The sequence below is a fragment of the Stegastes partitus genome, unplaced genomic scaffold (assembly GCF_000690725.1).
Source record: "Stegastes partitus isolate 25-593 unplaced genomic scaffold, Stegastes_partitus-1.0.2 Scaffold299, whole genome shotgun sequence".
In the NCBI taxonomy this organism is placed as follows: Eukaryota; Metazoa; Chordata; class Actinopteri; family Pomacentridae; genus Stegastes; species Stegastes partitus.
Genome location: NW_007578030.1, coordinates 461,917 through 473,752, shown reverse-complemented (window position 1 = coordinate 473,752; position 11,836 = coordinate 461,917). Strand labels below are relative to the sequence as shown.

General features: G+C 41.2%; 1 protein-coding gene across 1 annotated transcript in view; it reads left to right on the top strand.

Annotated features, from left to right (window-relative positions):
* Positions 1 to 11,836, top strand: part of tmem81 (transmembrane protein 81) — a 42,972-nt gene that overhangs the window by 2,651 nt on the left and 28,485 nt on the right. The window contains exons 2-5 of the mRNA XM_008283157.1: positions 1,645 to 1,873; positions 1,975 to 2,120; positions 2,543 to 2,658; positions 3,871 to 4,022. Of these exons, the coding sequence (XP_008281379.1) occupies positions 1,645 to 1,873; positions 1,975 to 2,120; positions 2,543 to 2,658; positions 3,871 to 4,022 (643 nt within the window). The remainder of the gene's footprint in view (positions 1 to 1,644; positions 1,874 to 1,974; positions 2,121 to 2,542; positions 2,659 to 3,870; positions 4,023 to 11,836) is intronic.

The window sequence follows — 11,836 nt, the reverse complement described above, 5'->3', positions numbered from 1 at the left end:
GCTTATATATGCATACATATACTGAATATACAGTACACTGACTGATCAATGCATGTAAGGCAGTTTTGCTTTCTGCAGGTCCTAATCATGTTTTGTCCTTTTATATCAGCTGCAACAAGATCAAGCCAATAAAGCATGGGAGGAATACAGAGAGTTGTTGATTTTAAAGTTTTTAATACCACCAAAATAAAACACAAGCTGCCCATTCATTTCTGCAAATGCTTAATAATCAGGTTTCATACATGTCACATTCTATGGCTTGACATGGGAGTCAGAAATTTTCCCTGATTAAAAAAAAAAACCAATACCAATATTATTGCTGCAGCTGTTTTTCAAGGACAGGATCTGGAGGGAAGAAATGTAACACAAAACAGTAATGAGTGCTGCAGGTGATGTTCATATCTGGAAAAAAAACAACAACTTGGCAGCATTCAGCTTTGTGTGAGGCAAAAAAATAAAGGTCAGAGATTTGCACGGAATGCTAACTTCAAGTTTGTTCATGATCTCTCTTTAGAGTTCTCTGCCAGAGCTAAACTGTGAGCCAGCAAAACTTTAATAACTAATGGGGCTAAAAATTTATTAAAAGGGCTTTATTTCCTACACAATTCTGATGTGGACAAAAATCTCACAGAAAAGGGAGAATTTGCAAATACACAGCCCTCCTCCTCCACTCTCCCCTGTGTGTTCTAAGGCCTTTCTACAACACAAGTAAATGCTTTAAACATCTATCCATCTATTATCTATACACCGCTTAATCCTCATTAGGGTCGCATGAGGGCTGGAGTCTATCCCAGCCGACTCAGGGTGAAGGCAGGGGACACCCTGGACAGGTCGCCAGTCCATCGCAGGGTCACACTTAGAGACAGACAACCAAGCACACTCACATTCACACCTACGGACAATTACACCACAAATTACAAAATCACCAATTAACCTCAACATGTTTTTGGACTGTGTGGGAGGAAGCCGGAGAACCCGGAGAGAACCCACGCTGCACGGGGAGAACATGCAAACTCCACGCAGAAAGAGTGCTGCCCCCACCGGGACGCGAACCGGCAACCTTCTTGCTGCGAGGCAACAACTGCGCCACCTTGCAGCTCACTTCTGACTTTTTAAATCAAAACATGATTAACAGCTAATTCCAAGACACAAATCCCAACAACTCAGCAAAGAACAGAAAGCTTCAAATAACTTAAAACTGCTGAAAACACTTTCCTTCACACTGACAGATTGTCAAAGTTAGAATAAATAAAAACGACACAAAGAAATGTAAAATAAAATGGACAGATGTAGGTTTATAGCAGCTGAATGTGTTGCTTTTTAACATTTTGCCACATATAAGGATGACGTTTCTTCCTTCTGGAATTCTGATTTTCACAACAAAACATTCAGTTCAAAAGAAAATATAGCTGGGAAAGAGAGCCAGGAGTCTGGATTTGTAGTCAGAGCATCTGTCTGATTTCAGCTTTGAAAAGAGGGTGAGTAGCTGTCAGAAGATCCACTGAGGTCGTGCAGTCTGGTATAAATATTGAGGGATCACAAAATTAAGTTGTATTAAGTCTTGCAGGTTAAACACTAGGTCTGGGGCCTAACTTCTCTTAAAGATGCACTGTGTAATGTGAAAGCGTTTCTTCCTTTCTGCAGATTTACCATCAATATGCAACATGGCTCTGTTGGGTTCTACCTCCTCGTCCTCCTCCTCTTCCATCCTCTAAGCTTGACTGACCTGGAGGAGGTGGATGAAGTACCAGTGGAGGTCGTCACCAACAGCAGCCCCTGCAGCACCACCTGTGGGCTGGGGGTTAAAACTCAAACCTTGTGCTTCTTGCAAGACGGCAAGACGGCGATGGAAGAAACCAAAGGGGGAACAACGGTGAGACAGAGACACCTCAGACATCTAACGCAGAGAAATGTACAAGGGAAAGTAGCTGACAACAGCAATAATTGTTATCATTTCAATTTGGAAATCAAAAGGTGACGGAGAAGTGTCGCGTCCGTAAGGTGAAGTGTCTGGAGTCGTGGCAGTGTGGACTCAGGACGATGACTGTGACTTCTGGACAGAAAGTGGAGATCGACTGTCTGGGAGAAGTCATGGAGACGATGGGGAGGTTCTCCTGGAGGTGAGGACTAAGGAGCGTATTGTAGGATGATCCAGATATGTTACAGTCTCTTCTCATGTTCAAGTGTGCTTGACCCAGTCAGCATATCAAGCTCTGCGGCTGCATTATGCTAGCTGCTTGTCTCCTGTCTCTTCTGTCTAAACCCAGCCTGTAAATCAGCCAAATCGTTTGTCACGAGACTGTCGGTCGCAGCTGAGTCGCTTGTGCTCACGGTTGCAATGTGGAAAATCCTTTCATAAAACTTGGTTTGTATTTGGGCGATTTTTAAAATGAGATGTACAGAATAAATTGATTTTGATGAAATATCACAATTTTAAGCTTAGATTTGGTCCATTTTTCCAATGGAGCTGGACAGGTGTGTAGGTCCAGCAAAGAGCTCAACATTAGATTAATGGTGTCATTTGTTTATTTGTACGGCGCAGGGTGTCTTGGCGTTACGCCCGAGGAGTTATCAGCTCTGATGACTCTCTCTTTGCTCGCTGGGAAGCCCCTCAGCTGGACCGAGTGATTCTGAACCCCGTCAGAGAGGAGGATGCAGGTAAACAACGCACCTGCACATGAGCTCACTCATAGCGTCACGTCATTCACAGAGCCTAAGTTCATTTAATGGTGAGCCTGAAGTAGGCTCGGGGCAGGATGTGGTTGGAAAAATCTTTAGTTAAACTGGGGAGGATGAATTCTCCAGTGTAAAGGGACGTGATGGAAAGAATTCATCTGGATAAACATAACCTTTAAGTTGTGTCATGTTGTCTTCGGCTTTAGTTTAAAAGTCTTATTGAATAGTATCACTGAAAGGCCCTTGTGTAACTGTCGGTACTAGCCAAGTAGCTGACTATAATAATGACAACCTAAAAACAGCTTAAATCATGCCTTTGTACCTCTTTTAGGGTGGACACTTGTGCTAAATTTTAACTTATAGAACAATTTGTCAGAGTAAAAAAGTCTACTAGTTACACTGTCACAACAAAAAAAGACAAAATGATGAAATAGCGTAACGTTCCAAACCGTAAAAAGCTGTAGTTGATATAAGTACAGTAAAATAGTGAAAGAGAAAATTATTCCTTGTAAAATATGTTTAATGTGGATATTATCTAAAGGGCTATCCTGTCCGATCCCCCCAATATCAATACGTACATTTATTTTGTGATTTTACTAGATTCTATTTTGCAGTTAAAAACATTAACCATTTTTCCATCCTTAATATGCTTTTCCTTCAAATATCTGTAAATTAATGATGTTTTTGCTTAATTAAATACAGTTAAATTGTGCAATTTTATGGTCAAGCGAATTGCTATTTGTAAAAATACTGATTTTTGATGTGGATGTTATTTCTAGTTTTGGCCTGTTTTTACTACTTCATCCATCCATCCATCATCTATACACCGCTTAATCCTCACTAGGGTCTTAGGCGACTAGCCGACTTAGGGCAAAGGCAGGGGACACCCTGGACAGGTCACCAGTCCATCCCAGGGCTACACTTAGAAACAGACAATCAAGCAGACTCACATTCACAACTACAGACAATTTAGAATCACCAATTAACCTCAACATGGTTTTGGACTGTGTGGGAGGAAGCCGGAGAACCCGGAGAGTGTTTTTACGACTTGATATTTGTAATTTAAAGACATTTAAATAGCAAAAAACAAACCATTTTAACAGGAAAACACCCACAAATCCATGGATGAACATTCATACACAGATGAAAACAAACCTCTTTACTGTTAAAAACAAACTAAGTTTTAATTTTCAGGTACATATCGCTGCGACGTGCAGGACGCTGCCTTCCGCAGGGTGAAAAGGATTTACTGGGGGATCCGAGTTTTGCCAGTTGGGATTCTCAATCTGGACTACGAAAGCTCTGAGGCCCAGTGGGAGTCGACTGGAAACCATCAGAGCCGCACTGTGCCACAACAAAGCCCACTTCTTCTTCTCATGGCACATTTTTGTATAATGTTTTGTTTTAGGGAGTAGCCAAACATTATTGTGTATGAAAAAAATAATACATTTTGTTTAGACAGGACACTTTGTCAGATCTAATCATTTATTTTGGAATGGCATGCGTTTTGTGTTTGGCGGTGATGTTGACCTTTTGAGGCCATTATTTTCATTTTCTGCACATTTTTATGAGGGACTTGCCTATAGTTCATAATGATGATGTTATAATCATTAGGCTCACACAGTTAAGCACTACAGCTGCACACACAGGTGACAACAGTGTCAGCAGACTCATTGGTTAAGTTCTTGTCCAGTGGTGTTCACTAGATGGCAGTGTTGGTTTATGTACGAGTTTGGAAGTACAGTATGAGCTGTGACTACCAACCTGTGATCGTATTTGGCAAATTCTTATTTCCTCTGTAACAGCCAGGCTGCATGATGGGACTCAGCTGTCACAGTGGAACCAACCTGATTAAGAGGAAGAAACAGAAAAGAACCCTCTCAGAAACAACATGATGCATCTCAGATGGTTTACGCTCATTACGCACGACAACACAAACCTGTTGGATGATTGAAACATGAGCAGACAGCTTTGCTAATTTTAGATTGTTACCAATCATTTCCTAACGCTCAAAAGATCAGTAATAAGACACGATGAAGCAAAATGGTCACAGATGGCACAAACAAACTATGTAGTCTGTTTTCCACCATCCACATACTGTTATGTAACTATGGCATTTAAAAATGCCTTTTAGGAGATAAGTGCGGAACCAACACGTCATGAATTGGCACTGAAAGTCATTTTTTGACCTGATGCTCCAAATCAATGTCATTGGTCTCCTCCAATACGAGTCTCAGCTGGAAAAATAAATCTGTTTTATGATGTGGAAATGCTGTGGTTAAGGTTAAGCTAGGATTAGGCACAAAATCGACTTGAGTTTAGGGAAAGACCAATATTTTATGTAGTGTGGAAAGGAAGGACCCAAATGCAAACACAAGAGGTGAGTTTTCAAAGAAAAAAAGCAAGATTTGATAAATATGTCCAAAAGGTAATTCAGAACACAGGTAGGGAGCAGGTACAGGTTTGACAAAAAACAAAGAAGGCGCCACAAGTTTGGGAAACAAACCAAAGAAAAGGGTTAAAAAAAATGAAATGCACAAACCAGCACAAGGAACACAGAGAAACTCAGGCAGGTTCAGCAGTAAGTAAGCAGGCACATGAACAGACAAACCGAGGGGTGAACTATGAAGCAGGTTTACCATCGACCGGCTTTGTTTGTGTTAGCTGACTCAAAAACCTAAAACACAATAGGAGATAACGAGCATTACAAATGGTGGTTATCAACTTTGTTTTTAGGTTTTTTTCTTCAAAGAAAGTTTAGAAGAAGAAAGAAAGTGTAGTCTTTGCTATGTACAAGTCTGTGCACTCTTTGCTACATTGGACTGCATGCACAATGCTGCTCTGCTTGTGTGTTGGTGTTTTATCCTTGAGGTGAAGCAGTTTTTGTTCCAGAGTGTTGCTGAGCCTGAAGTGCACCAGAATGATATGATTTTTTTTTTTCAGATACTCCAGCAATATAATGGTACAACAACGCTGTTCCTCCTGTTCTTCCTTTCTTTGCTGTTTGTAGCGGTGCTTTGTTTGCTAGATCTTTTTGTTGATTTGAAAGCAAATCTGGACCCAGACATAAAAAAAACACATTTTTTTGCATGTTGTGCATCCCCAACTGAATGCATGTAGACTCCTGTACTAATACAACAAATGCAGATTGCAGTACTGTAACTCTACAGCCTCAACCAGTGGCGTTACTAACATACAGCTCAACAGCTTTGCAGATTTAACCTCAGCTGAGAATCTGTACTGCTCACATGTGCAGGGAAAAAAAGTGGTGAAAGTGAGACCCTTCTTACCACCAATTTAAATTGCAAACACTGAACAAAAACTCCTCGAGAGCAGGTTAGCTGTGCAACATTAGCTACCAAGCTGATCTAGCATGTTAAAAGAGAACTACGTTCATGGCATTGAAAACTCAGACTTCTGGCTTTGTGTACCTCATTAACCAATTAGTCTGACTTTACCGGACAACCCTTTGGTCAATGTCATTTGTTTGCTTCATTAGAAGTCGCAGCTGGTTAAGGTTCGGCAAGGTTTAGGGCCAAAATTACTTGTTCAGGTTTGGGCTAAGATTATGATTTTGTTGTGTGATATGCAAGAACAGATCCTGAATGCAGACACAAGAGACAGGTTTTGTTCTTAGTTGTTGGTGGTACATAGCACTTTGGTCATATTCTTACTCGCTTACAAGGCTGGACGACTAGGGAATGTTTGCTGTCATTGTAACAATGATAAATAAGATCGGGGAACAATTGCAGTCACAATGAGCAAAAAAACTGAAGACAAATAACAACCAGTAAAGTCTTTTGTTGACCCTCCATCCACCCTGACCTCCTCGTGACTTGTTTTTGGCTCTCCTGACATCCTCATAATACCTACACTTGCTGTGAAGACTTTGTAAATATATACCACGGGAAGACACAAGGCAGGAAGGGAATCAATCAAATGCAAATGAATGGTAAGCTTAATTGTTAGCCACTCTTCTAGCTATTTCAACAATCTTGACTTGTTGTATCCTAGCTTTTGTTACAGTTTTTGAGCCAGTCTGTAACAAATGGGGGCTCGTCCACACCACAGTAGATCCAGTTTAAACTTCTGTGGCTCTGCTTGGTTACTGCCATCCTGGGAAGAGACCGGTGATTTTTCTTTATTTTTTGTGGTGGTTGTAGTGTCGGCGAGTGACGCTGTAATGAGACAATATGGGTGTTTTCTGGAGACAGTAAACAGCTTGTGTATGTAAGGTTTGGTGGTGTGGTGAGACAGTGTTTGGAGAAGTTTGTCTCGGGGGCACGTCCAAGGCTGCAGGTGGGGTCGGTGATCATTGGTTGCTTCACCGGCCCTGCAGGATCTGTGTGCATAAATATCCACCACAAGCACCACCTAAAGTCTTGGGAGGAGTTCATTCAGTCAGATTCTGGTGAGGCAGTTAGAGGGATGGAGCCACGGTGGCGATTTTTAGCTGCGTTTGAAGAGTTCTCACCGTTAGAGAGCAGCGTAATAGTGGTGTATTTTCAGGTTCGTATCAGTTTGTTCAATCCAGCTGGTTTTCTTAGGTATGGCTTCTGCTGAGGCGTTTCTGAGAACAGCATTAGAGGAGTTGTTCATGGTAGCAGCTAGTGGAAATCACAAAAAATTTCAAGATGCATGTTGGAGATAGACGGTTAAAAGACAACACGGAAAAACATCCTGAATGAAAATCTGTTTGATGCAGGTGTTCTCCAGCCTGACGTGCAAACCGTGGAGGCTGGTTTACACACCTGTGAGTCTGCTGCTGCTGCCAGTGGAGCTGCTCTGAGCGATGCTGCTTTAACGTTCGAGCAAGCGTGAAAGATCATTACTGTTGCAGGTGGAAATTAAAAGGCTTGAGCTAGAAGAGTGCAGGTTAAATCTGAGTCCTGCTGGCGAGCCAGACGATGGTAATATTCCAAAGACTGTTCTGGATTACAACTGGGCTGCTTCTATTGATGGTGCATCTATGTTCTTATTTACACTGATGCTGAACCTTCACATGGACCTGATGTCACACTGCAGCTCTGCAGATTTCAGGCCAGTTCGAATGCAACTCACAGTGATATCAGCTGTTCACATCCCCCGCGTGGTTTCCGATTTTGGCAGCGAGCGAGAAAGCCAACGATGACGGAGCATCTTTGCCTCTGGTTGATCACCTTGTTTATTTGCCGTATTTTGGGAGGAGCCAAGGCAAACAAGAGGCTCCGGGGAAATAACAGAAATACAATTACGCCGATATGCTTACAGTAATTCATTCATTTCCTCATGGAACTTGCCCCGCTAAGCCCCGGCGAACGTCATTTCCCTTCATATGCTTATTTGCAACATCAGTCTGATGTAACTGCTTTCCCAGCGCTCAGTGCACAGACAATTTAATTAGTGCTCCGCTGTAGCATCATTAGGACACATGATGCTTACATACGGTAATGCTGTGATTGAATCAGGGGATACGTCCAAAACGAGCTCCTCTCAGGAAAGATTCGGAATAACTACGAAAAGCTCAGATGTTAGATATTCATTAGGTTGAGCCCTAAATCACTTTTATTCACACTTTTTGCCTTCATTTTTACTTTCGTTTTACTTCGTCTTCATGTAGATTTATTTGTTTGGCGCTTCTGCCAACGATCAACGGACATCAATCCACAAACTAGTGGTCCAGAGTCGACCATTCAGAAGCATTTTTCTAGGAGTTTTAAGGAAGAAAAGTTTTAAAATCTCAGAGAGCTCGATCAGTAAACTATTTTTGTGGGGAGAGTCGACAGAAATTGAAGTGGCTCAGCAACTAAGTCTTCTAAACATTGCATACGTATATATAGCTAATTAAGTCAATAAAAAATGTCATGATTGACCCTGATCTTTGAGATTAGATTGGGACAAAAGTGAATATATTAACAGTCAAACCCCTACAAAATCATACAAATACAACACTGACCAGGACCCACAAATGGATCGAGCAATCTGATTACACAAAGATATGAGTGAGCAGCCACTCTGCATACAGCTTGTCACCTTGGTATGAAGTTTCTGGGCTGAAATTCCAGATTTTCATGAAGTTTGATGATTTAAACTTGGCTTAAGACAGTCTCATATAGCCTGCCTCTTTATCAGTCTGCTGTAGGGGGAAAACAACATGTGTGTGCAGTAGAGGAGGCAGCATCCTCAGGACATCAGTTTGTACGATTGAATTTCTAAGACCCTTTTATTGTCAGAATTGCACCACCCAGCAAATTAGATGATTGCAGAAGTGTGCAGCTTCTGGTTTTAAAAGTGTTTTCCACCCAAAGCACTACTTCCTGTTCTATTTGCTTCTAGTTTTAAGGTTTATACTATCCAAAATACTCCTTTCTATCCAAGTACTTATAAAAGTTTATTCCATGCAAACAACACTATCTAACTAACAGTAAGATTTGGGGTAAACATCCAAACCCATAACCTTTCCAAAGTTTAAAGATTTATTCCAAACAAATAGTAATTTCTAATGAACAAGTTAAGGTTTTAAATGTTTGTTTCACCCAAAATACTACTTCCTGTGCACGCACTTTCAGTTTTAATGGTTTGCTCCACAGAAATCGTTCATTCTAACCAACAGCTAATAGTTTCAAAGGTTTATTTCACCCAACTGTGCAAAGTCTTTTTGTTGCCACCGTCCATGGGCTAAAAAAGCCAGCTTCTGTTTGGAGTACATTAGTGGCCTCCACGCCAAAAGAGACTGAAATGAAGAATGAAGAATAAGGGTCCTACATCAGCGACCCTGAAAAAGCAGCATCCTCGTCTCAAATGCTCTGGCTTGTCTACAGAACTTGTTTTGGCGGAACATTTGCAAGGAGACGAGCACAGTCATTAATGTGGCTAATGCAGTGAAAAAAACGAACAGGACTGCCTTCCTGCACCATCCAAATCCTCTGCAAAACTTGGAGTTTTTAGTGTAGATGGTTGCTAGCTGAAAACCCAACCCAGTCTCACGGCAATTTGTGAAATAGTCACAAAACTTAATCTATTGGTCCAGGGATACGATTTACGCAACTTTCTCGTGTTTAATTCTATTATTCTATTATTATTATCTGCCTGGATATTTTTTTGTCTTTTCTATTTGTAACTACGTTCTAACGTTGGTCAGTGTGGGTGCACACATCTTTATAATTATTAGTGTGGATGGGTCATAACAGTAAACGTGGTTAATGCCTGACTGTCAGAAGAAAAGAATGACAAAAATATCACAGCATGTGCGCTGTCTAATAGGTAAGAACGATAATTCCTATTGAAATGTTTTGGTTTGAAATTTGTGCTGGGGAACACGAAAAAGTCGGGCAAATCGTGTCGCTGGACCAATAGATTAAGTTTTGTGACTATTTCACGAATTGCCGTGAAACTGGGATGGAAAACCGCAACACATACAGAGCGAAGGGGAGGAGAGAGTTGCATGAAATGTGGAGCCAGTGGCAGGCCTGTGCTTGCTAGACTAGATTTACGGAGGCATGTGATCCATGATGACTTTAGTCAGCTCTTTCACACATCCCTGTTACATCCGAGCTCTGGAGGTCAGACAGAAGTGGCATGATAATATTTCCCACCAAAGCCTGTGTCATGATGGATTTCAGACTGCTGTTTGCAGACTGAATGGCTTTCACATTTACACTTTTACATGTCTGACAGAGCTGATGACTCCTGACCCAAACGTCACTGTCAGTGTGAAACACCTTCAAGTCCTCTCACCTCAATAATGGCAGCTTTGCTGGAGAGAACCACACATCAATGAACCATCTGGTCCTTGGTCAGCACAGGACCCCGCATTTACAGTTTGACTTGGGCCTGGATGAGCAGAGAATATAAATGATTTTATACTTTGTGCTTATTTTTGGAACTAGCAGCTCTTTTTGCCTCTTCATTTTACATTTGAACACACACACAGTGACACACAGCTTGCCTGCCTTTAGTCGCTCTCTCTCAGTCACTGCTCTCGTCTCTTTTGATCTGCAGCTCATCGTTATTTGAGATCTCTTCCCAGTAGTTCACAGTCACTCCTTCTCACTCTGTCATTCAGTGTCACTGAAATGATTTGGTTTCCACTCTTTCCCACAGATTCTGTCTCCCTCACTCTTATCATTAATTCACACCTCCATACTCGCGCTGTCTTTCACTCTGTAGTTCTTTAATAAAATGTACTTGCGCTTTTGAATAAACCATGACAGGATGTACAAGGTCTTTTTTCTTTTTTACTTTTTTTCTTCTGCATACGCTCACTTTGCATCATCTCCATATAAACTTAAAAGTGCGCCACTTATGTGCAAAATTATGTCTTTGAAGCAGTGCCATTATAAGAAAATTAAAGGGAAATGGTGTGCAGGTGCAGTCTGACTGTGTGACATCAGTCGCAACTATTAAAAGGGAAAAATCTAATTTTCTCTTGAGAAAAAAAATGAATATGGAGATTACAGCCTAATATCAAGTGCAGGGATTGCAGTTTGAACACGTCACTAAAAAGTATTACATCGCTTTTGCAAAGCCGCTAGCATGTTTTCAACGACCGAGTCCTGCTGCGTTTTAATTATATGAATCTCATTTAGAGACATTAAACTGCTCCTAAGTTATTAACCTGGAGATGAGAGAGCAGGAGAAATCTGCAACAACAAAAAAAAGCTTTCATCAGGTACAGCTGGTTACATGATCATTTATTCAAGCCTCAGGTGAGAACATTTTTGCATGCTGGACATTCAGTCTTTTCTTGTGTTGACGGCAGGAAATCCAAACATGTGACTTGATATGATAAGAAGCAGTAATAGGAGAGGATATTAAATTACTGGGAACAAGACAAGGTGCTGCTCACATAATTAGAAAGATCATCTGATGGTAGCATTAAAATGTTCCAGACACATCACATTATTGTTGCAAGTCTTTTAGCAAGAGCCAAACAGCAGAACAACAAGAAAGACTGGAGTTAAATCAAGCACAAGGGAAACCCTCTGTAGAAAACAGTGTGCCGCTATTGTTTGAGAACAGAACATATTTCGTTTTACTCTTGTTTGTACGGTGGCTGATGGGTGTAAACGATGTGCATGTACACAAACGAGCTGCATATCCACTCACACAACAGAAGTGCCCCAGCACAACTTTCAAACCAACACATTTCAACTGGAATTATCTTTCATGTCTGGGACAC